At 56.0% G+C, this 24,091-nt stretch overlaps 1 protein-coding gene across 5 annotated transcripts in view; it reads left to right on the top strand.

The window, feature by feature from the left end:
• The window catches only part of Bcl9l (BCL9 like), a 29,649-nt gene extending 5,597 nt beyond the window's left edge, over positions 1 to 24,052 (top strand). Inside the window, exons 2-10 of one of the 5 annotated variants that reach the window (XM_075966193.1) lie at positions 1,263 to 1,319; positions 10,877 to 10,978; positions 12,203 to 12,588; positions 13,199 to 13,318; positions 17,501 to 17,711; positions 17,901 to 17,985; positions 18,066 to 20,355; positions 20,669 to 20,950; positions 21,189 to 24,052. In XM_075966193.1, coding sequence (XP_075822308.1) covers positions 10,953 to 10,978; positions 12,203 to 12,588; positions 13,199 to 13,318; positions 17,501 to 17,711; positions 17,901 to 17,985; positions 18,066 to 20,355; positions 20,669 to 20,950; positions 21,189 to 22,282 — 4,494 coding nt within the window. In that variant the 5' untranslated portion in view covers positions 1,263 to 1,319; positions 10,877 to 10,952 and the 3' untranslated portion in view covers positions 22,283 to 24,052. Of the gene's footprint in view, positions 1 to 1,262; positions 1,320 to 8,397; positions 9,427 to 10,876; positions 10,979 to 12,202; positions 12,589 to 13,198; positions 13,319 to 17,500; positions 17,712 to 17,900; positions 17,986 to 18,065; positions 20,356 to 20,668; positions 20,951 to 21,188 lie in introns of those variants that run through there. The other 4 variants (XM_075966196.1, XM_075966195.1, XM_075966197.1 and 1 more) reach the window with 4 other exon arrangements.
• The last annotated feature ends 39 nt before the right edge of the window (positions 24,053 to 24,091 follow it).

The raw sequence follows: 24,091 nt of genomic DNA, 5'->3' as shown, positions 1-24,091 counted from the left end.
AGTACTCAGTTTGCTTTCTTAGAATCTCAGGTATAACCAAATGCTTTTCTGGAAGTCCATGCAGTGGAGGAAGATGGGTCGGGGATATTTGTATGAGTGAAGGCCTATGGAGACAGCATCGGTAGGTGGGTCCAGGGTAGTCTTTCCCTGTCCCCTCGGGTAGCCTCTGGTCCCCAGTGCAGTGGGAGGAAGGGAGGAATAGAGAGAGGCCCATGTTGGTACAGTGCTCAGTGACCTAGCAGAGGGAGGGCCTTGGCAGGGAATTTTCAGTTTGTTTCTCAATCTGTCTCTGAGACATGCATGCGGGCACGTCACTGCAGACACCTTAGGAGCTGAGTCTAGAAAAGTCAGCTGGATGGTGGAAGGGCAGGGTGGTGCAGAAGGAACCTATGGAGACAGCCTCCTCCCGATGGGCACATTGTGCGGCCTAACCCCTGTCCCTGTTAGCTGGGTGCAGCCAGAGGTCCCCTCCTAACAGTTCCATTTGAGCCAAGAATTAATGCAGGCTGCAGAGGGTTAAGTCTGGTTGGCAGGGACACCCCCACCCCCCCACCCCAGTGCAGCAAGAGAGAGGGAGGAGGGGTGGTTAGCAGCTTGCTCTAGTTGGCGTCTCTCCCAGAATTCTTCGGAAAAGAACTCCCCTTTGACCCCCAGTACAAACTGAGCCCAGCCACCAGCCTCCCTCCCTCCTGCTCTGGGAGCTTCACCCAGTGCCTGCTACTAAACTGCGAAACCTTCCTAACCCCAAGTCCCGGTACCTAGACCAGGTCCCTGGGACTCAGGGGACCAGGGTCGAGGCCAAGGAGACTACATAGGTACATAGGAACCTAAGCCCTTCTCCCTGCCACAAGTTAACCTGGGGGTGATTGGTTTCTGGAAGCTGGGATCCTTGGGCCTCATCCACCCCTCCCCCCAGGTCCTCAGGCTAGGTCGTGGGAGTCCTCCACCCCTCCCTCTCTCTGTGGGGCCAAGCTCTCAGGGAACTAACTCTGAGGTCTTCCAGTGCCTTCTCCTTCCTGCTTCCAGGACTGGGAGGGGGAGTGGCGTGGTGGGGCAGCTGGGTCAGCCCTGGCTCCTGGCCAATCCACAGAAAAGAAGGGAGGGGGCAGCTTGAGCAACTCTGAGAGACTTCCTGGAGCTGTAGGTTGTCTGTAAATTGTACATGTTTATGGCGGGGTGTTGGGGAGGGTGTTGGGGTTCTGGGAGGATCAGGGGCATAGGTTACTGGTCAGGGACTTTTAGCTGTGACCATCTCTCCACAGGGAGCCCCCATCCCAGAGCACACCCCTGAGCCTGAACCTGACACACATTACTCAGAGGTGAGCGGGTCCATGTGCTTGTGTGTTTTCTTTGGCCTTCCAATCTGCGCCTGCAGTGGCTGCATCATCTTGCTTAGCCTCCTGCTTGCCTTCTTTTGAGCTCCCTCCTCCTGGCTTTCTGCCCTAACTTCTTGCATTCTCCTCTGTGTCTGGGTGGGAAAATAGCCTTTGACTTAGAATACTGTTGGGGTGAAGGGTGTGTTGGTCAGGGAAGGGTTAAAGCTGGGTGCCAGTGAAAGTTCTAGGCCTTTTCTAAGTCTTTTTCTCTGGTGGGAGGTGGGAGATTTGAAGTCTGTCGACCGACTGGAAGGCAAGGTGGATTTTCTGGTTGTCCCAATTCCTTGTCCCCACTCCTTGGTTTTGGTTTCTACTGGTTGAGTCAAATCCAGGGTGGCCATTGGCCACTAGCCACCACTGTAGTATGGTTTCTGCTGCTGCCCTGGCTCCATAGGCACGCACACTAACAACACACACACACACACACACACACACACACACACACACACACACACACGCGCGCGCGGCTTCCCTCCTCACTCCCCTCCCTCCTCCTTACTTAGCAACAACTCTCTGAATTCACAACAAACACTCCCGTGAGCTCCAGTCTGACTAGGGAAAGAAGTCTGGGAAGGGAAGGAGGGGCAGGGAGGAGGAGCCTTTTTCCTGGACTGTCCTCTGGAGGGAGAACTTCTAGTTCCTTCACCTAATCCCACCACAACTTTCCCTGCTGGAAGCCGCAATCTTTAGGGAGGAAGTGGCCCTTCTTCCAACTTGGACCGTGAAAAAGTGGGAAGCAATGGGACAGGTGGGTTGGGAGGGGGGCTTGGACTTCAGTCTTTTCTGGAAAGTCCCACTTGACCTTTGACTCCCACCTGAGGCTGCAGGCGGGTGGGGGTGGGGGTGTAAGTGAGTGAGTAGGACTTCTCATAGCCTTGGGCATCTCAGCCGGAGCCTGTGCTGGAGCTCTGGAAACCTGCCTTGAGACCTTGCTGACTTTGTTAGGGACGTGGCTAGGTGAGGAGGTAACGGATGGGGGTGGGTGGGGCTGGGGAGGCCCGAGAACTTTGCTCTCTGAAAGCCTAGGCCTGGCTCAGCAGGGCACCTGTGCAGAGGCCACAGGGTTCAGGGCTCTCTTTGATCTCTTCCCCAGGGATGAACTGTGGCCTTTAGTGCAGGACCTGGTACCCAGCAGACCTAGAGGGAGGGTGGGAGGGTGCATGGGAAGAGGGCCAGGCCCAAAAGTGCCTTAGGTGAGGGGCCAACTCCTTGAAGCAACTACACAGGGTTACGGTTACTCTATGGAGCGTCTACACAGGGCCATGGCTATTCCATGCAGCATCTACACAGGGCCATGGCTAAGAACCCAATTGCTGGAGTGTTGAGCTTCAATCCTGGCCTTGTAATGGTGGGCTATGCATCTTGGGCAAACTACTTTAACTTTTCTTTCTTGCAAAGAGGCAATAATAAAAGGGCTTTCTAAGCCAGGCATGGCAATTCCAGGAACTGAGAGGTAGAGGCAGGAGGATCTCTTCAAATGTGAGGTCATTCTGGATTAGAGCGTGATTTCCAGTCTCAAACACACAAACAGACCAGCAAACTCCAACACCCCAGGAACGTAGGAATAAAGTATTTTCCGAGGCTGGCTATGGAGGTGGGAAGAGCCTGCCTGTAGTAGATGCAACTATTTAGTGGCTGAGGAAGGATTCCCCTGTCCTCAGGAGTTCAAGGCCAGCCTAAGTAACACAGTAAGACTTTATTGCAAATAATAAGAAAAGGCTAAACTAGGGATGTAGTTCAGCTAATAGAATGCTAGCTTATCATTCATGAAGATCTGAGTTCAAGCCTAATATCAATTGGGTGTAAACCAGGTGTGGAGGTACAGGCAAGTCCATCACTCTGATGGTAGAAGCAGGAAGATCATGGGTTTGAGGCCGTTCTTAGCTGCATAGTAAATTGTTTCTTTGCTTTTTTGTTTTGTGTTTCTCTGTAACAGCTCTGGCTATCCTGGAACTCCTCGGTAGACCAGGCTGGCCTTGAACTTAAAGAGATCCACCCACCTGCCTCTGCCTCCTGAGTGAGTGCAGGGATTAAAGGCGTGTACCACCACCACCCTGCTTGTTTTTGTATTTTGAGGCAGGACCTCGCCTTGCAGACCAGGCTGTCCTTGAACTCGCAGAGCTCTGCTTGCCTTTGCGTCTTTCTTGGGATTAAAGTCATGGGCCAACAGAGCTGGCAAGACTCTTCTTGTTGCCTCGGTTTCCCTACTGTTGGTGCTGGCTGATGCTGTGATTGCAAGTTTTGTAGTTGCCCTTAGACCTGGAAAAAGACTTGGGTTCTGAATCCCCTCCCACACCCCCATGGCCTTGCCCTTGCCCTTGCATTTCTGGGCTCAGCCCTCCTTCCTCCCTCCGGCCCTGAAGCTGTTTGTTTGCTTTAGTTTTGGAGCCCTCCTACCACCCAGCCCCTGCTGCTCTGTTCTTTCACAGGACTGAAGGAGACGCTGTCCTTAAATGGCTTCAATGGCCTCTTTCTTTCCTGGTCTCAGAGTCAGGGACCTTCCTTAGGGAGAAATATGGCAGTGTGGCACTGTGAGGTGGGTGACAGGGTTAGGCCTGCCTCCTTCTCCGAATATGGAGGGGTGAATGTGCCCAGCACCTCACAGGGAGGCAGGGAGGGCTAGCTTCAAGCCCAAAAGGAGAGTAGGGGAATATCCGTGTCCCTGATATCTAGGGTGATACCCCTGGAATCCGTCCCTAACGTCTCAGCAGGGGAGAATGTGAGTGCCAATGGGTGACCAGGATGCTCCAAGATCCTGGGGTGGGGCTGGGATGGTAGGGGCTGGAGCTTGGAGACCTCTGCCTGAGGAGCATGCAGGGCTAGATAACCCACAGAAGAAAGGACCTAAGCAGACAGGTGGCTAGGATCTTCTGGAGATTTGGAATAGCAGGGTTCCCGGGTCTGAGACCTGGGCTTGGCTAGCAGGTGCCCTCTGTGGCCTTGGACTAAGGAGGGCTGGAGTAGAGCTCCCACGCTGCCCTGCCCACCCCTGGGACTGAGAGGACTTCCCCTGGGCTTGGGAGGTGTGGGCTTATCTGCCTGTGCCACTGTGCTTAGTGCTTAGCTGTTGAGCTGGCTATGTGTCCTGTGCCCAGCCTCTGGGTCTGCTCCTTGGGCAGGCTGGGGCTATTTTGGGATCGGGCTGGGGCTCTGGGGCTGGTTTCAGATGTTCCAATGTGAACAGGAGAAAATGGGAACAGATGGCTGGAGGGTTCTGATCAGCGGGTCCTGCTGGGAACAGGATTATTTTTAGGACCTTGTTAACCCTTTTGGGCTTGTGGGGCCCCCCTGAGAGGTATAGCCCTTTCTAGTTGAGAAGACAACAGGGTTTCTTCCTTGGGCCCTTCTGCCCTCTAGAACTGCTTCTCCACTGTGCGGTCTCTCTAAGACCCTCTCTACTCTTTAAGGCGATCCATGGCCAGAGACTAAACTCACACATGTATTGCTATTAAGGGGTCAGACTGGAGGGGGTACAGGTCACACTAGAAGGGAAGTCCCCCTTCACTTACTTCCTGGGTAAGATCTGGGCCTGAGAGAGCTACAGATAGCTGCTCTCGGCATTCCTGATCTGAGTTGGAGAAAGTTGGGAAACTCGGGGATGCTCAGGGGCCATGTTAGTAGAGTGAACGAACTTCTTCACAGAGGGCAAAGAAAAGCCATGTCGCTGGGTAGCACTACAATGATGCCCATGTGCCCCACCTGCCTGAGTACTCGGTACATACCTAGATGGTGCTTCTCATTACAGATGCACCTTCATGACATGCCACATTCTTGGGTACTCTGTTAGCAAAGACTGCCCAAGGGACTTCGTCGAGGGCTAATGTGCCATAGATATTTTTAGGTGATTTCTGTGATACCTCACTTTTTGATTTTCCCTGTGAGTAAACGGAGTCTCAAAGGGATGAAGAGGTGGACTTGGCATGATGTGATTGGCACTTCGTCTGCTCAGCTGCAGAGTAGATTCTCATTCAGCCGTCTTCCCATACCTGCCAGGGTCCCAACTCCGGTCAAGGCTACAGTGGGCATCACACCTTCTCAGAGGAAGGTTTCTGGGATGGTGTGGGAAAGGAGGCCTTGGGACAGGGGACCCTGCCTGTCGCGACTCTCACAGTCCTGTAAACCCTTCTTGCCTGAGGGTGCCAGGACTGACACTAGAAACCCAGTTTGGCCTTCCTGTCTGCCTTGCAGGAGGATCACAGGCATACATCCGGTCTCATCACCCCACCCCCACCAGCCCTGGCCCAGAAGCCCCTGCTTCCTGGAGGGTCATGGCTGCCGGCATGTCAATGTAGACAGGGCTAGATGGCCATCCAGGTACTGCTGGTGCCAAGAGTTTGGGCCAGGCAGGCAAGGCAAGGGATGGAGGATGTGTCTGCCTCTGGCAGTACCTGGGGTAGAGAGCAGAGCTAGGCAGCCAGGCTTTGGGCGAGGTCCCGTCCGTGGTGTTCCGGCTGTGCCAGCAGCCTGCCCGCACTCCACTCCTCCCACAATGGCCCCATTGTTCCCAGTAGCCAGGCAGTTTGGAGGAGGTTCCTCGGCCACCCATGCCCCCCTAAATAGGGGCCAGATTAACCCCTTGGGAGACAGGACCAGGTGAAGGCCCCCAGGAAACGGCCTGGCTCACTTTTTTCCCTGTTGTATGAATGCTGGGTTGAGAAGTCATTTCCTAACCACACAGCAACAGGCCCCCTCCTGAAATCGGGGTCTTCCATCAGGGAGAAGTAGCACCTAGACCCTCTCCTACCCCCAGGCTGGTGCAGGTGCCAGGGGGCAGGAAGTGCCAGGGGGTGGCAGTGAAGCCCAGATATATTTGGGCGGTGGGGCTAATTCCAGCCACTACCGTCTGCTCTGCTGGCTCCTGCGCTCCTTTCCTTCCTGTGAAACCAGAGCTGGGTTGGGCCTAGCTCAGGATTTCGGTGGATTTAAAGAGGCAGCGCCATCTCTGCCAGCCTGGCTTCCTCTCCCCCTCCCCAGATAGGGTCTGGGTCAGAGCGATCTGGACTTTGAGCACCTCCTTTGCCCTGGGCTAACCCCTGGCCTTGGTCTGGTCAGGGTACTAGACTTCTGGCACTCCTCTCTCCCAGAGCCTTGGGCGGGTGGGGTGGGCGGGGGTGGGCTGTGGTTTCCTGTGTTGGCTGTTTGTGCCTGGCCCAGAGTGCCCGCTGCCTGCCTGGGCTTCCTGCCCTGTCTTGTTTCCTAGTGCCCCCCCACCCCTCCCCACCCCTCTCCCTAGGGGGAGGGAGTAGCTAGGGATGGGGCAGCAGTCTTTTGGGGGCACCCTACTGCCAGGGCATGATTGCTTCCTGAGGTCTGGATGCACAGGTAATGGTGGGTTGCTCTGGCACTGTCACCCCTGTTATGCCCAGATCTGTGAAGTCCCCCAAGACCAACCAGGAGATCGAGTCCCTATGTAAAAGCAAAGAGACTTTATTTTATGCAAGTTTGCAAACTCGGTCTCTCCGCATGTCCAATGTATTGGAATAAACTGATAGCCCTGAGCTCAGTTAGAGTTGGGTTTTTATAGAAGCAAAGGTGGGGGTAAGGGGTTTCTAAGGCTCAGGACCCCTGATTGGCTGACATTTGTCTAGGGGTGGCAGCTGATCCACAGTGGTCCACGAAGAGCAGAACAGAAAGAGACCCCACAGGTGCTCTGTGCAAAGATTCTGAATTGCACATTTCTGGGATCAGCAGACTTCTCCTGGTCCTGTGGGGTTTTGGATTGTTTGACCTTACCTGGGGCTATAGGTGGAGCATGCTGGCTGGAAACTCTGCTGGTAAAACCTCCCCAGCAAAACTGTTTATTTGCATGGACTCCTGGGAGGGGAGTTGTTGCTAGGAACCCAGGCCAGGGGACCCCAACCCCGTGAAGCAAGCCTGGAAGTCCCCACCTAGAGGGTCCCTAACAGAATAACACCTTGGGTCCTTCAGCAGATTTCCTTGAGCTACTCTCTAAATCCCTGACCTCTCCACCCGGCTGAGTCACCACCTCAGGGAGAGGGAGTAACTTGAGTACTGGAGGAGGGTTTCTGAGGATCAGGGGAGTCCTGACACCCAGGAGAAAGGGGAATTGGGACGATATCTGGGGAGCTGAATCTCCTTCAGCCAGAGGCCAAGAACCCTGCCCCCACGTATCTGCATGTGGGGACATGGGCTGTCCAAAACATTTCTCACTTCTTCTTTGTTGTGTTTGTTTTTGGTTTCCTTGGTCTTGCTAAGATTGTACAGAGGTCCTCTGATGAAATATTTGCTCTACTGATGACATCACTAGCCCTGAAGTAAGATGTATTTTGTGTGGTGGTGATGGTGGTGGTGGTGGTGGTGGTGGTGGGCGAGAGAGATAGCATCTCACTACAAAGCCCTGGATGGCCTGGAATTTGGTATGTAGACTGGGCTCCTCTTGAAATCACAGAAAGTCAGCCCATATCTACCCAATTGAAGACATAAACTACCATACCCAGGAATAAATGTTTATTTTGTAGAGAGACTTACAGTATGATTTACTGTAGAGTCTTATTGTAGAACTCATTGTGTAGCTTGTGCTGAACTTGAATCCATAGAAATCCTCCTGCCTCAGCTTCCTGAGCCACAGTGCCTGGCTTCTCTGAGATGGTTGTGAGCAGGGCAGAGAGGCTAGTGGGCTGGCTGACTTGGTTAAGCAGGCTCCCAGCATGGAAGCAAGCAGATTACCACTGTGTATATGAATGCCTGGCCAGCTAGGGGACAGTTGTGTTAAACAGGGGTGGCATAAAATACCTGGAGCTCCTCCTCCGGCTGGGGTTCTCACTAACCCCTAATCTGTGGCCCACAAGCGGAGGCAAGTGACCCCACTTCAGGCTTTTCGTTTCAGAATCCACTAAGTATCTGGCCTGGATCCTGTCTCAGCCTCCCAAGAACAGGGACCACAGACCCATGCTGGCCCCAGCTTCTTTGTCTTGGCACCTTTGCTCCAGGCACATTCTCATGGGCTTGCTCCTGGCCTTTCACTCAGGTGACTTGCACCTGCTCCCTGTTTGTGAGCTCTTGTCACCTTTCCACACTCTGAGAGGGTTGTGTTCTGCAAAGCTGCAGTCTTCCCTGACAGGCCTCATCTCCAGGGCCTTCTGGCCTGGTGCTGGGACGGCTCCTTGTGCATTCATTGCTGAAGCATTGCCATTATCAGCCCACCTACCTGCCAGTGTGGGACTGAGTCTAGAGAAAGTGGGGTCTTTGGGAGCCAGGGCTGACGACTCCTGTAGGGCAGACAGGGAGATGGGAAAGTCCTGACTTGTCTGTGCTTGACTCAGCTTGCCTTGCAGTTGGGTGGGAGCAGGAGGTGGAGTCCTTGGGGGGGGGCACTTTAAGATTCACTGGGGCCTCCGGAGACAACTAAGCTCCTAGCAGCCCCTCCCTGGATTAGTACAGTTTTTTATTTGTTTGTTTGTTTTGTTTTGTTTCTTTTCCCCAACTGGTAGCTTTTTAGGGAAGGTTTTGAGATAAAATCTTGCTAGGTAGTTGAGATCGTCACTAACTCATTCTAACATTGGTTGGGCTTTAACTTGTGATTGTCCTGCCTCAGCCTCCCAACTGCTGGGATTATAGGTGTGAGTCACCATGCCAAGGCCAAGTCTCCAGTTTTTGAGACCCTTAACAGAAAGTAGGAGATGTCCTTTTCCCTGGCCATTCCCATCCCTCTTGATAGGCTCTGGGGCGCAAATGGGAAAAGCCCACCGATTTGATTTAGGCTGAGATGAACAGTCATGGCTCCACTGGGAATGGGGGTTCTCGGTTGCCCATGCTGTCATGGGACCCAAGAGAAAACAGCTTTCTTTTCCCAGACCTCAGTTCCTCTTTGTGAAACTGGGTAGATAGCTCTAAGAATCAACCAGGCATGGAGGTGAGAGCGGAAGCTGCGTGTCCATCATTCACCTGTCTGGTTTTCCCCAGGAGTCCCCAGTGATTCCTGCTTCTGATCTTCCCTGCTTGTGTTGTGGTATGCGTGTGCCTGTGTGTGTCCTGGGGTGTGTGTGACAGCTGCAAGCTAGGCCCTGGACTTTGGAACCTTCTTTTCCAGGTACAGAAGTGGAGTGGGGAAGGCCAATGTTCCACAGGGGTTAAGTTAAGGTTAGACGTCCACAGTGTACCTTGTCGGGCCCCCTTACTTGGAGGTCCCGGCCTACCTTCTCGCAGCTGAGCAGGGAACAGGCGTGTGCACGGGTGTGTCTAGCTGGACCTGTCAGGGGGAAACCTCCCCTTCCCTCCCCCACCTTTTACCGGGATCGCTGCTGGGGGCGGGGAAAGGGGACAGAGCAGGGGGTGGTTGGGTGAGGCGTCTGTATTTGTGTAGGTCAGCTTGTTGGTGTATCTATGGCTCTCTGTGCATTCTTTGTGACTGTCGGGCTCAACTTTCTATGGCTCCCCTGTGTCTGGGTCTCAGTCTTCACATCTGCTCAATGAGTCTGCCGGCTCTCACTCCTCTGGGCTGCCGGCTGTCTGTATGCCCCAGGCTGCCCGGCGGCTCCCGCTGGTTCGCACTGCTCAGTCCCTCGGGCACACCTCCGCCAGCTGGCCATGAGCATCTCTAGTTTCCTGGGCTCCGTGCGTGTCTTTGTCTCCCTGTCCACGTGTGAGCTGTAAGTGTGCGTGAGTCAGAGTTAGGGTGCTTGTGGGTCTCTTGTGCCCCAGCTTTGCGCGCCCAGTCTGCCCGGCCGGCTAGTTCCCAGTCAGTCCTTAGGGGACTTGTCTGTGTGTCTGTCCGCACGCCCTCCAGTGGGCCTGTGAGATCCACGCTGCAGCCCTGCCTGCCTCCCTCACCCTCGCTCGCTGCCTCGCTGGCTCTCTCGCTCCCTGCTCGCTCTGTCTCTACACTCTGGCTCTGCCGAAGGGGGGCGGGGTGGGGGTGCAAGGGAGGGGGGGAGGGGAGGCTCCTGCATTCTTGCGGTCTGGGAGGAATCTGAGCCAGCGTTACTGGTCTCCAGAAGAGCCCAGCTGCAGCCCCGGGGCCCCGCCAGGCCTCTTGCTGCCCGCCCGGGCCTGCCGGGATGGGCACGGGCTAGGCCTGGAGCTGGGGGCGGGGCAGGGCAGTGCCCCCACCCCGGCCCCTAGAAGGCTGCAGCGCCCGGGGACAGGGCGCAGTGTTGGGGCGGGGCGTGAGGGATTCCCGAATCCTGGGTAAGGGGCGTGTCTGGGAGCGGGAGTCCCCCAGTGGGCCAGAGCAGACCTCGCACAGCCACCCCAAGCGTCACTTTTGCGACCTAGCCTATTAGTGAATTCTGACTCTGCAGCCCTCGGGAGGGGGAGGTGTCCAGGGTGAGGGGCTTGCTAGATACTGCAAGCTCCTTGAGGACAAGGTGCGGGAGGGATGAGGACTGGACTGGTCTTTAGGATAGAGAAGTCTTCTCTTTCCACGCCTACTCTACCCTATCCAGTTCCGTAGTCCCGGGGCTGTTGGGTTCTCCCTTCCCTCCCCTTCATACACCCCCTCCTTAAGTCACAAGTTTTCTCTTTGGGGCTTGTTGCTGCAGTCCCTGCTCCAGTACCGAGTACCTGTCTGGGCCCTGGGCACGCACAGGGGCCGTAGCCCCACTGTGTGTGGGAGCCATGAGGATCCTGGCTAACAAGACAAGGTGTGTGGGTGTCACGGAGGGTGGGATACGTGTGTCTGGAGAGCGGGGAAGGGAAGGGCCCATGGTGATGGGGCCAAGCTGTGAAGCTTTGCCGGTTTGGAGAGAAGTCCCCTGGGCACCTGGCTTCCTGGCCACCAGTGGGCTGAAGGGAGGTAGAGTGGGGACATCTGGGCCCAGGCAGGAGCTGGTTGCCAGCCTTAGCGCCTGGGCCCAGGGGGCAGAGGAGACTGGCAGCTAGCTATGCCTGATGCCTCTGGTCCCTTCTATTTCTTCCCTCCTAAAACCGTTAGAGCAGACCCCCCACACTAGTATTGGGGTGTGAGGAGGATGCCCTCCAGCCTCAGTCTAGTTGGGTGTAGGAGCTGGAGTGGGGGCGGTGCCTGCCTCCCTCCTCCTCAGGAGAAGCGGGCAGACAGGGCCAGGCGGCAGCAGGACAGCAGGGCTGAAATAAATCTGAGCTGGTGTGGAATGAGGGGGGATAAATATCCTCTCCCGTGATGTGATCTTTCCAGCGGCTATTAATAGGTCTCCGGGGAGGGGGAGGCGGTGGGGGGAGCGGGCTGGAGCTTAAAGGGCCCGCAGCCTAGGCTGCAGGAATCCTTGGCTTCAAGCAGGACTCCTCTGCTTGACATCCCCCTCCCCTCCCCCCTTCTGTCCCTGCCTGCCGACAGGGTCTACTGGCCCACCCTCTTCAGGCCTCGCCCCCCCCCCCAGGCTCTGGGGAGTCTTCTGGACCAGTGGGTACCACTCTCAATTGTGCTGTTCCCTACTCCCCTAGGGACTAGGACTGGGGCTTGAGCAGTGACTCACAGGTCCTGTGGCCCTTCTCTGAGAGTTGTTAGGACACAGCATAGTTGAGGTTTGGGGCCTTGGAAGGAGTCTTAAACCCTAGAAGGTGCTAAGAATGCATCAGACGCTGGAGAGACCAGGCTGCTAGGGAAGCTGGTGGTGTGGAGGCTGAAGGTAGGCAGATCCTACCAACTCAGAGCCCCAGTTTCCCTTTGATTGGGCCTAGGAAATAAGGAGCATCCTCCATCTCCGCTCCCCTAAGGGGACAGAGCTCTGCTCTTATCTGAGGATCACACCGAGACAGGGAATAGCAGGTGGTCTCCAGATAGCACCTAGCCACCCCCTACACCATTAGCTGAGGCTAGGGAGCTAAAGTCCAGTCATGCCTACCTCCTTGTAGGATTAACCTGTTCTGTCTCTCCTCCCTTCTCCCAGGTTACCCCACCCCAGGAGGCGAGAAGCTCCAGGGAGTCCGCCGCTGTCCCCTCGCGGCCACTGTCCCCCTGCCCCAGCCAAGCCAATGCACCCAGAAAATAAATTGACCAATCATGGCAAGACAGGGAATGGAGGGGCCCAATCCCAGCACCAGAATGTGAACCAAGGACCCACCTGCAACCTGGGCTCCAAGGGCGTGGGGGCGGGGAGCCATGGGGCCAAGGCCAACCAGATCTCACCTAGCAACTCAAGTCTGAAGAACCCCCAGGCAGGGGTACCTCCTTTCAGCTCACTCAAGGGCAAGGTGAAGCGAGAGAGGAGTGTGTCTGTAGACTCTGGAGAGCAGCGGGAGGCTGGGACTCCATCCCTCGACTCAGAGGCCAAAGGTACGACATCCTCTCATCTATAGACTTTAGCATCACCAAGACCCCAACTGGTCCAGACCATCTGTTGATTAATCCCATCCTGCGCAGCCATCCAACCTGGATTGTTCTTGCCCCTTTCTTCCTCTTATCTCTATCCCATCAGTCAACCAGTTCATTCCAGAGTAGGGTGGAAGGGCTGGACCACAGAGTGATTGGACTTCTGGTGTCGGCATCCTCAGCCTTCCCACCATGGCCCCTACATTGGGAGAGGGAGGTGTCCTGAGTGAATAGCAACCCCCCCCCCCAAGCCTTTTGGGAACAGACACTGGGGCCTGAAAGAGTCACAGTGGCTCCTCCCTGCCCCCCCCCCAGCCCTAATTAGAACCAGTTGTGGTTGGGATTATGCTCTACTTGGTATGGGGGGGAGGGGAGACAGGCAGCCAGGGTTGGAGAAAGAAATCAGAAACAAATGGTGGTGTGGTGGGGGCCAAGGACTGGCAAAGTGCCCACCGTGGTCTGGGCAGTGCCCTTTAGGGTGGGGCACTCTGGAGAATGGTCTGGGAGGGCCTCTGCCTGTGGAAGGACAGGACATCTTGGCACTCACTCTTCTTGCTGTCTTCTGCCCGGGCAGAGGTGGCACCCCGCAGTAAACGGAGGTGTGTGCTTGAGCGGAAGCAGCCGTACAGCGGGGACGAATGGTGCTCCGGGCCAGACAGCGAGGAGGACGACAAGCCCATCGGGGCCGCCCACAGTGAGTCCCCTTGGTTCTGTGCCTCGTGGGGCCCTCCAAGGATGCTGCCCTAAGGGAACCTCCTGACCTAGGGCTTTAGGGGATTGTGAGAGAAGTGGTAAGGACCAGGCTCCCGGGCTCCTCTTCAGTTCTACTTTAGACTGTTTTGCTACCTCCATTGCGGTAGCCCAGTCCCTGCGTTCCAGGTCTCTCCTGCCCTTCCCTTCCCCTCCCCTCTTCTCTCTTCCTTTCCCCTTCTCTCCTCAGTCTGGTCCACTCCGCAAGGTTTCTCAGGTGGTCGGTGGTCTCTTTCCTGGACAACTCACTACTTTTCTAACAGATTTCATGGCCTATGCTGCCACCTACTGGTCAATGGAGGATGGGCAGGGAAGGTCCTGGCTGGGTTCAGCTTGGCTTTGCAAAGCCTGGTTGTGAGCCCACACTGGTTCCTTTCTCCAGCCTCTGAATGACTCTCAGAAAGTGCTCAGGGTGCATTGCCAGGACAAGTAGGTGTGAATTGATATCCATTTCTCTCTCTCCTTTTTTTTTTTTAAGAGACATGGCTTCTTTGTGTAGTCCTGGCTGTCTTAGAACATACTCTGTAGACCATGCTGGTCTGAAACTCACAGAGATTCACCTTTCTCTGCCTCCAGAGTGCTGGGATCAAAGGCGTGCACCGCCACCACCTGGCTCTCGTTCTTTAATCCATCCTTCTGTACTGGAGATGGAAGACATCTGTGTCCTTGGTGTTTTCCCTCAAACTTATATCTGTTTTGAGAGAAGAGATAGCTTAATGCATAAGACACTATCCAGAGAAGCTTAAATTGTGGGCTGTTATGATGTTTGTTGGAGACAGGATCTCAGTGTGTAGCCCTGGCTGGCCTAGAACTCAACAATCATCCACCTCTGTTTCCCCAGGACTGGGATTAAAGGCGTCTGGCGTTGCCATGCCTGGTTAGAGTGTGGGCTTTCGAAGGCAGGAATCAGGAAAGGAGGAAGAATGTGCTAGCTGCTGTGTTTAGTCCTTTGAGGAAGGGGTTGTCATGACTGTCACAGAGGACACAGTCAGCAAATGGGGACTGAGTGGACCCTACTGGGAGTGGCCAATAAGAAGCCTCCACAGCTGACTGGGACTGCAGAGGCTCCCGTGGGGCTCACTAGTGCTCCTCCGTCTCTGTCTGAACACTTGAATGGTAGAGTCTTTCGCTGTTTCCTGGGACAGGAACCTTCCTGTTACCCTGAATTTGTTTCTGTAACATTAGACTGTGTCAGTATAGAAACTCTGAAAGATACAGAGAGATAAAAAGAAGATCCCATGACCAGCCTCTTTTAAATAGACTGCCATTCAGCTGAGACCAGGTCTCGTGTAGTACAGGCTAACCTCAAGTTTGCTATGTAGATAAGGCTGGCCTATACCTCCCAAGTGCTGGGATTATAGTCTTTTGACACCACGCCATCCAACAGCGTTTAACTGCGCAATTGAATTCTTTGAGGAGAGGCCGAACGATGTAGGTGAGCATAGCACAGGCTCAGAGACCAGGCTGCTTCCCCCCGGGGATGCACTTGTTATCTGTATAAACTTGGGAAAGGATTCCTGCTTTCTCATCTATAAAAACGATCTTGTCTGTATAGATTTGATACAAGGAGAAAGAGAGTTCAAGCATGCAACACACTTTGAACAGCATTAGTTTGTACTGCTGTGATGGTACCAGAAGGTTCCTTCTTGTGGTAAATTCTGCCTCCCCCTCCATAGCTTCCAGAGCCTATCTTATGTTGTAGTTTATATATTCTTCTTCCAAGGCAGTGCTCAAGGTCAGCTTACTATTGGTGTGGGGCTCACGGCAAAACTGTTATGGGGTGGACCAGTGAGGAGCTCATACAAGGACAGCTGCCTCTGAACTCAGGTGGCTGCTGCCTTATCTGGAAGTGCTGTCACTTGGCACTGCAGTCTGGGGGCTTTGGCTTGAGAGTGGATCTCCCCCTAACCTAAACCCACTGGTGACCAGTAGTGGATCGTATCTATATGGGAATGGAGAGTCAGAGCAAATTTTGTCTTGGTGCTAAGGGTGGCTTGGCTATTCTGGGAATGTTCCCAGTATGTCAGCCTGGGATATTGTGAAATGCGTGTTTGGTCTCACCTTGTTCCTGCCATACTACTCTAAAATCCTGGGAAGCTCCTCGCTGATAAGTGTTCTTTTGCATATGTTATATTGACTGGTGTGGCTGCCAGCCTGAGGTAGCTTCAAGGTGGAGCTGATGACTGAAAGATCAAAGCAGGATTAGAGGTTTGGGACTTTCAGTCCCACACTCCAACCTGTGTGTGAGGGAGTGGGCCTGAAGGTTCAGTTGGTGACCTGTGGCCAATGGTTTAAATAGGACTAATGACGAATCTGTAAAAGGTCCAGAAAGAAGGCTGGGAAGAAGTCTTCCTGAGTAAACACTTGCCTTGCAAGAATCTGTGTTGAGATTCCCCAGAAGCTGGCTGCAAACTGGGCGTGGTGGCCTACACCTTAATTCCAGCACGGTGGTGAAGCCGGTGGATCTCTGTGAGTTCAAGGTCAACTAGTTTACCAAGCCTGTTCTAGGACTGCCTAGGTGAAACCCTGTCTCAAAAACCAACAAACAAATACCAACCAAAACAAAAAAGAAAACTAGGTCGTGGTGGTGCAGGCCTTTAATCTGAGCACTGGGAAGGCAGAGGCAGGTGGATCTCTGAGTTGGAAGCCAGCCTGGTCTACAGAGCGAGTTCCAGGACAGCCAGGGCTACACAGAGAAACCCTGTCTCAAAAAACTGAGAAAAGAAAAACAGAAAGCTTTTGCGTCGAGCTGTAATCCCAGTGATGACAACATAGGACGTCCAGGCAGGCAGGCTTTCTGGACTCACTGGCAAGCTAGAGTGGTGTGCATGAGTTCCAGGCCAGTGTTGGCCTCTGTATGTGTTCTGTGCCCTTAAACTATGTGTGTACATTCCTGCTTCTGCCCCCACATTCACACACACACACACACACACACACACACACACACACACACACACACACACACATCCCTGTAACCCAAAAACACCTTCATACATTTTTCCGAGAGCTGACTTGTGTGGGTTTCTGAGTAGTGGCGTGCTCAGAGAGGGCACAGAAACAAATGCTTCTCACCTGCCTTACAAACTTCGTTCATCTCACCTGTCTTCATTTGTAGCATCTTAATTTATGAGTGTGTGTGTGTGTGTGTACACTCCATGCTGCACGACTGGGGTGGGTAGTTCCCTCCTTCCACCATGTGTGTCATGGGTCCCGGCGGGGAGGGGTCGTCAGGTCTGGCAGCAGGTTCCTCTACCTACTGAGCCCTCTCAGGCTCCTGTACTGTCCTTTGGTAAACTCATAAACAGCAGTAAGGCATTTCCTCCAGCTGCTCTAACATCTAGTTGAATCTGAGGGGTGAATCCCAGAAACCCCAGTTTACAGGCAGACCGGCCCTGAGCTTGGCATTGGCTTCCGGAAGATGGGCAGTGCTGTGTTCCCAAGCCCCTCAGCCTATGGGAGAGACAAATGTCAGGCCGCCCTGTGGGGCCCGCTGCTGCAGGGATTGCTGATGGCTGTGGATGGGGACACACTCCCTGTGTGATTCTTGTGACCAGCCTCAGTCTGTGAGAGCAGGAGGGACTTATTCCGTACTGCCTTTCTGGCTCTGTGACGGACGGTTTGCCTGTGGCCCAGTGACTATGTTTCTTTGACCTGTCCCCGGCAGGCACAGGGGAGCTGAGTAGTGTTTCCATTTTGTAGGAGAAGAAACTGAGACAAATGCTATGTCTTGTAGAGTCACAGCCAGTGAGTGGGTGGTGGGGTAGGATGAAAAGTTGTCGGTCGTTTGCATCACCGTTCTGCGGCTTCCCTGCCTTCTTGCCAGGTCACTGGACAGTATATTCACACACACACACACACACACACACACACACACACCCACCCACAGTGGGAGTGCTCCAGAGCAGAGCTAAACAGAGCTTTGATGTGTGTGCCATGTTCTCCCTCTCCTTCTCTACATGGTCATCATTCTGGCCATCTTGGGCAAAGACTGTAGGGCAAGTCAGTGTTGAGGCAGATTGTGGGGACACATGGCCCTTTGGGTGTGGACTGTGGGGTAGGAATGCTCGCGGGTTCTTCTTCCCACACCTGGGCCGCTCACTTGCTGTCCTTTTCTCTCTGCTTGCAGATTGTAATGTAGCAGATGCAGCCATGGCGGCCCCACAGCTGGGTCCTGGCCAAACTGCCCAACTGCCCCTCAGTGAAAGCAGTGCACCAGGCCCCCCACATGGCCCCCCACCAGGGCTTCGACCAGACGTCCCTGGGGGCGGGGGTGGGGGTGTCCCAGGAAAGCCTCCGTCACAGTTCGTGTATGTCTTCACTACTCACCTGGCCAACACGTAAGGCTTCCGGAGAGACGGGGGGGTGGGGAAGGGGGGGTGGGATGGAGAAGGGGGGTGAGTGTGGGGGGGCCGGGGGCTTGGCCCATCCGTGCCCAGTCTGAGCACGTGCAGGGGGCAAGGTGGGCGAGTGAGGGGAGGTTCTCTTCTGTCCATCTCTGAACCACTTGTGATTGCTTCCCCATGCAGGGCTGCAGAGGCCGTGCTACAAGGCCGGGCAGAGTCCATCCTCACCTACCACCAGCAGAATGTGCCCCGGGCCAAGCTGGATCAGGTGAGTGTGATTCCCTGCCTGGCTCTAAGATAGGTTAAGATGTCCCCTCATCTTAATTCTTTACCTCTGTTCTCCTGCAGGCCCCGAAAGTGCCACCCACCCCAGAGCCACTGCCCCTGAATACACCTTCAGCAGGTACACCACAGTCCCAGCCACCTCCATTGCCACCACCACCTTCAGCCCCGGGCAGTGCCCCTCCTGCTCTGCCTCCAGAGGGACCTCCTGAAGATACCAGTCAGGACCTGGCCCCGAACTCCGTGGGAGCTGCTAGCACAGGTGGTGGGACTGGGGGCACCCACCCTAACACGCCGACGGCAGCCACTGCTAACAACCCCCTGCCTCCTGGAGGAGACACTGGCAGTGCCCCTGGCTCAGCCCTCTTGGGGGAGGGCACCCCCACAGGAAATGGGCAGCGGAACCTGGTGGGCTCCGAGGGCCTGTCCAAAGAGCAGCTGGAGCACCGTGAGCGCTCTCTCCAGACGCTGCGAGACATTGAGAGGCTGCTGCTCCGCAGTGGGGAGACTGAGCCCTTCCTCAAGGGGCCCCCTGGAGGAGCCAGCGAGGGGGGCCCACCAGCACAAGCTCCCTCTGCCGCTCAGCAGCCTCCCTCCGCCCCTCCCAGTGGGCTGAAGAAGTACGAGGAGCCCTTGCAGTCCATGATCTCACAGACACAGAGTCTAGGAGGCCCCCCACTGGAGCATGAAGTGCCCGGGCACCCCCAGGGTGGGGACATGGGCCAGCACATGAACATGATGATGCAGAGGCTGGGCCAGGACAGCCTGACACCTGAGCAGGTGGCCTGGCGCAAACTCCAGGAAGAGTACTATGAGGAGAAGCGGCGGAAAGAGGAGCAGATTGGATTGCATGGGGGCCGCCCTCTGCAGGACATGGTGGGCATGGGGGGCATGATGGGGAGGGGGCCCCCACCTCCTTACCACAGCAAACCTGGGGATCAGTGGCCACCTGGAATGGGCGCCCAACTCCGAGGACCTATGGATGTCCAGGATCCCATGCAACTCCGAGCCGGACCTCCCTTCCCTGGCCCCCGTTTCCCAGGCAACCAGATGCAAAGGGTGCCTGGATTTGGGAGTATACAGAGTATGCCCATGGAGGTACCCATGAATGCCATGCAGAGACCTGTAAGACCAGGCATGGGCTGGACTGAAGACTTGCCCCCTATTGGGGGACCCAGCAATTTTGCCCAGAATGCCGTGCCCTATCCAGGTGGGCAGGGTGAGGCAGAGCGATTCATGGCCCCGCGTGTCCGGGAGGAACTGTTGAGGCACCAGTTGCTGGAAAAGCGGACAATGAGCATGCAGCGCCCCCTGGGCATGGCAGGGAGTGGCATGGGGCAGAGCATGGAAATGGAGCGGATGATGCAGACACATCGACAGATGGATCCTACCATGTTCCCGGGGCAGATGACTGGTGGGGATGGCCTGGCTGGCACGCCCATGGGCATAGAGTTTGGTGGAGGCCGGGGCCTCCTGAGCCCTCCCATGGGACAGTCAGGGCTGAGGGAGGTGGACCCACCTATGGGGCCAGGCAACCTCAACATGAACATGAACGTGAATATGAACATGAACATGAACCTGAATGTACAGATGACGCCCCAGCAGCAGATGCTGATGTCACAGAAGATGCGAGGCCCCGGGGACATGATGGGGCCTCAGGGTCTCAGTCCTGAGGAGATGGCTCGTGTTCGGGCTCAGAATAGCGGCGGCATGATGGGGGGTCCACAGAAGATGCTTATGCCCTCACAGTTCCCCAACCAGGGCCAGCAGGGATTTTCTGGGGGTCAGGGACCCTACCAAGCCATGCCCCAGGACATGGGCAACACTCAAGACATGTTCAGCCCTGATCAGAGTTCAATGCCCATGGGCTCTGTGGGCACCACCCGGCTCAGCCATATGCCTCTGCCCCCTGCATCCAATCCTCCTCCTGGGTCTGTGCATTCAGCCCCCAATAGGGGGCTGGGCAGACGGCCTTCAGACCTCACCATCAGTATTAATCAGATGGGTTCACCGGGTATGGGGCATCTGAAGTCACCCACCCTTAGCCAGGTGCACTCACCTTTGGTCACCTCACCCTCTGCCAACCTCAAGTCACCCCAGACTCCCTCACAGATGGTGCCCTTGCCTTCTGCCAACCCGCCAGGACCTCTCAAGTCACCCCAGGTCCTCAGTTCTTCCCTCAGTGTGCGGTCACCTACTGGCTCACCCAGCAGACTCAAGTCTCCCTCCATGGCGGTGCCTTCTCCAGGCTGGGTCGCCTCTCCCAAGACAGCCATGCCTAGCCCTGGGGTCTCCCAGAATAAGCAGCCGCCTCTCAACATAAACTCTTCCTCTACCCTGGGCAACATGGAACAGGGTGAGTCATTTGGGTGGACTTGGGTTGGAGCCTTTGTGGGGGTGGATAGGGGCTGTAGTGGCAGCTGTGCTGACATAGCTCCAGGCACATCTGGGCATCTTGAAGGGTCCCACTTGGGACTTGGATCTCCCCACTACAGGAATTACTTAAAGTGATCCCAGTGAGTCTGTGTTCAGTGAGGCATGCATGTTCCTGAAGTGAGGTAGACATTTGGAAGGAATTGGCCTTTCCTTAGACTCTCTGAGTATGAGTGGCCGAATTCAGCCTCCCTTCCCCAGTGACCCCTGCTCTCTCTGTCTCTCCACTTCTGTAGGTACCCTCCCGCCAAGCGGCCCTCGGAACAGCTCCTCAGCGCCTCCTGCCAACCCTCCCAGCGGCCTCATGAACCCCAGCCTACCGTTCACATCCTCCCCAGACCCCACACCTTCCCAGAACCCTCTGTCACTGATGATGTCTCAGATGTCCAAGTATGCCATGCCCAGCTCTACCCCGCTATACCACAATGCCATCAAGACCATCGCCACCTCAGACGATGAGCTGCTACCTGATCGACCCCTGCTACCCCCACCCCCACCACCGCAGGGCTCTGGACCAGGTATGAGGAGGCAAACCTTCCAGGAGAGGCTACGGTGGGTTTGTCTAACAGTTGTCCCTGTGGACATGCTGGCAAGCTTCCACAGTCTCTAGTCATGGGGGTGGTGTAAACTCTGGGGCCCTGTTCCAATCGCTATCATCCCTTCCTGAAACCTGGACTAGAACACATTTGTGGGAGGGGGAGGCACCTTCCCGAGCTGGGTGGGCACAGCCTCTAATGTTCTCTTCTTTCCCCACAGGCATCAGCAATAACCAGCCCAATCAGATGCACCTGAACTCTGCTGCTGCCCAGAGCCCCATGGGCATGAACTTGCCAGGCCAGCAGCCCCTGTCCCACGAGCCCCCACCTACTATGTTGCCCTCCCCTACCCCTCTGGGGTCCAACATTCCACTGCACCCCAATGCACAGGGGACAGGGGGCCCTTCTCAGAACTCAATGATGATGGCCCCGGGAGGCCCAGACTCCTTAAATACCCCTTGTGGCCCTGTGCCCAGCTCCTCCCAGATGATGCCCTTTCCTCCTCGGCTACAGCAGCCCCATGGTGCCATGGCCCCCACTGGGGGTGGGGGCGGGGGGCCTGGCCTACAGCAGCACTACCCCTCAGGCATGCCCCTGCCCCCGGAGGACCTGCCCAACCAGCCACCTGGTCCCATACCCCCCCAGCAGCACCTGATGGGTAAAGGCATGGCTGGCCGCATGGGCGATGCGTACCCACCTGGGGTGCTCCCCGGAGTGGCATCTGTACTGAACGACCCAGAACTGAGTGAGGTGATCCGGCCCACCCCTACCGGCATTCCTGAGTTCGACTTGTCCAGGATCATCCCCTCTGAGAAGCCAAGCAGCACCCTCCAGTACTTCCCCAAGAGCGAGAACCAGCCCCCCAAGGCCCAGCCCCCCAACCTGCATCTCATGAACCTGCAGAACATGATGGCGGAGCAGACCCCCTCTCGGCCCCCCAACCTCCAGGGCCAACAGGGGGTTCAGCGGGGGCTCAGCATGTCCATGTGCCACCCTGGACAGATGTCCTTGCTGGGCAGGACAGGTGTGCCCCCACAGCAGGGCATGGTGCCCCACGGCCTGCACCAAGGGGTCATGTCCCCACCACAAGGCCTCATGACCCAGCAGAATTTTATGCTGATGAAGCAACGGGGTGTGGGGGGCGAGGTCTATACCCAGCCTCCCCACATGTTATCCCCACAGGGCTCGCTCATGGGCCCCCCACCCCAGCAGAACCTCATGGTGTCCCACCCTCTGCGGCAGCGCAGTGTGTCTCTGGACAGCCAAATGGGCTACCTCCCAGCGCCGGGCGGCATGGCCAATCTACCCTTCTAGCAGGCCCCTCAAGGGGCTGGGGCTGGGGATAATGAGAATACGTTGACTTTAAGAAGTTTTTTTCCTCCAGTGTTGGAATGGATGGCCTGGGTCCAGGGGTAGGGTGGAGGGGTGGGAGGGGGCTCGTGTGGGGAGTGGCATTTGTGGAAACCTGATGTGCTGGCAGCTTGCGGGAGAGGCAAGAGTCGGGTGGGGAGTTGGAATTGGGTTTGACCAGGACGGCCCCTCCCCCACCCTTCCTGTTCCTGTGGGGCTTCTATTTCCCTCTGTCTTCCTACTCCCCGTTTTCAGCTATGTTTTGGGGGCCCTTGGGGAGAGAGGAAGGAGAGGAGGGGTCTTCCATCTTCTGTCCCTTTGGAACTGTCACCTCATTGGTGCTCCAGGTCCACTGTCCCCTCCCAGTTTCTCTGCTTTCCCCCGCCCCCTGTCTTCATTTCCTCTCCTGCTGACATGGCTGACCTCCTCTCCCACGCCCCCTGCAGGCAGCTGGCCAGGTGGGCAGGTGCCAGCGGAGCTGTAAATAGAGCTGCGCTTTAGTGCCGGTTTGTGCGTGTGCCGTATTTCTGTGTTTTGATAGAAGTCACACACAAAAAAGAAAAAATTAAAAAAAAAAACCCACAAGGAAAAAAAAAAACCTTCCCCTTCCTCCAAATGATCGCTCCCACCATTCGCCTGGACCCAGAGACCTAGAGTCCTCTGCACCCTCCATATGCCCCACCCATCAACTGAGGTCAGACCATCTAGGCTAGGCTTCCGTTTGGTGAGCCTGGGAGGACTGAGGCCTCCTCCCTCCCCCTGCTTTGGCCGCCTGTCTGCTGCTGAGTGAATTCCGGAGAGCAGGGGTGCACTTGAGCGTGTGTTTACCCACACCAGTGACATAGGGCCCCTGCCCGGGTGCCTCTGCTGCTACATCTTAGCCAGAACTTGAAGCCCTTTGTCCCCTGGGCAGGTGTGGCCCCTTTGACTGGAGCTATGGAGGGGTTAGCACGTGTGACTGCGGCCTATGACTTAAGTGGCCTCGGGCCAGGTAACCCCACAGGGCACAGACTCTTCTAGAAACCACCACTTGCTTCTCACCAAAGAAGGAAGGGACAGAGTTTGGCTGAGTCAGTCAGTCTCCCTCCAACCTCCACCCCTAGCATGGAGTGAGGAAAGGCAGTATCGGGGACAACATCCTGCTGCCTGTCCACTCTGGCAAGGTCTTTCTGCCCAGGGTTCAGGGCCATGTACCAGATCTGTCTCTGCCTGCCTAGGCACAGCCACTGCCTCCCTGTTACTTCCCAGGAGAGCCCCTCACCCACCGCTGGTCAGACTGAAGCCATACAGGAATGGGTGTTTTATCTCCCGTGGCCCCAGGAGTAAAATACTTCTCCTTTCCTCATTTCCTTTTTCCTGCCTTTAAGGTGGCGGGCAGCTCCTTGGCCAAGGCCTTCCTGCCCTGCCTCCAGGGCCAAGGGCCATTCTAGACAGGGTGACTTTTACCGGGACCCTGTCCCCAGCCTTCCTGACCTGCAGGGCCTGGTTTTGCCTTGGCAGCTGTAATACAAAGGGAATTTGTGTCCACTTCTCCCAGTCTGGTGCTGTCCATTGTCAGCCGGGTCAGGCACCGCTCCCCTCCAGAGCTGGCTGCAGGCCCCTGGCTTCCCTCGCCCCTCCCAGGGACCAGAGCCAGGGTCTCTGTTGAGAGGTGGGTGGAAACCTGTCCTCCTTCCTGCCAGACACTCTGCCCTCCCTGCTTCCATCTGGGCCTTGTGCCCCCCACCCATGTTCCTAGCCTATCCAAATGGTCTAATTGCCCTGCTCTGAGGA

Source organism: Microtus pennsylvanicus, chromosome 3 (assembly GCF_037038515.1).
Source record: "Microtus pennsylvanicus isolate mMicPen1 chromosome 3, mMicPen1.hap1, whole genome shotgun sequence".
In the NCBI taxonomy this organism is placed as follows: Eukaryota; Metazoa; Chordata; class Mammalia; order Rodentia; family Cricetidae; genus Microtus; species Microtus pennsylvanicus.
This window is presented reverse-complemented; position numbering and strand designations above follow the sequence as displayed.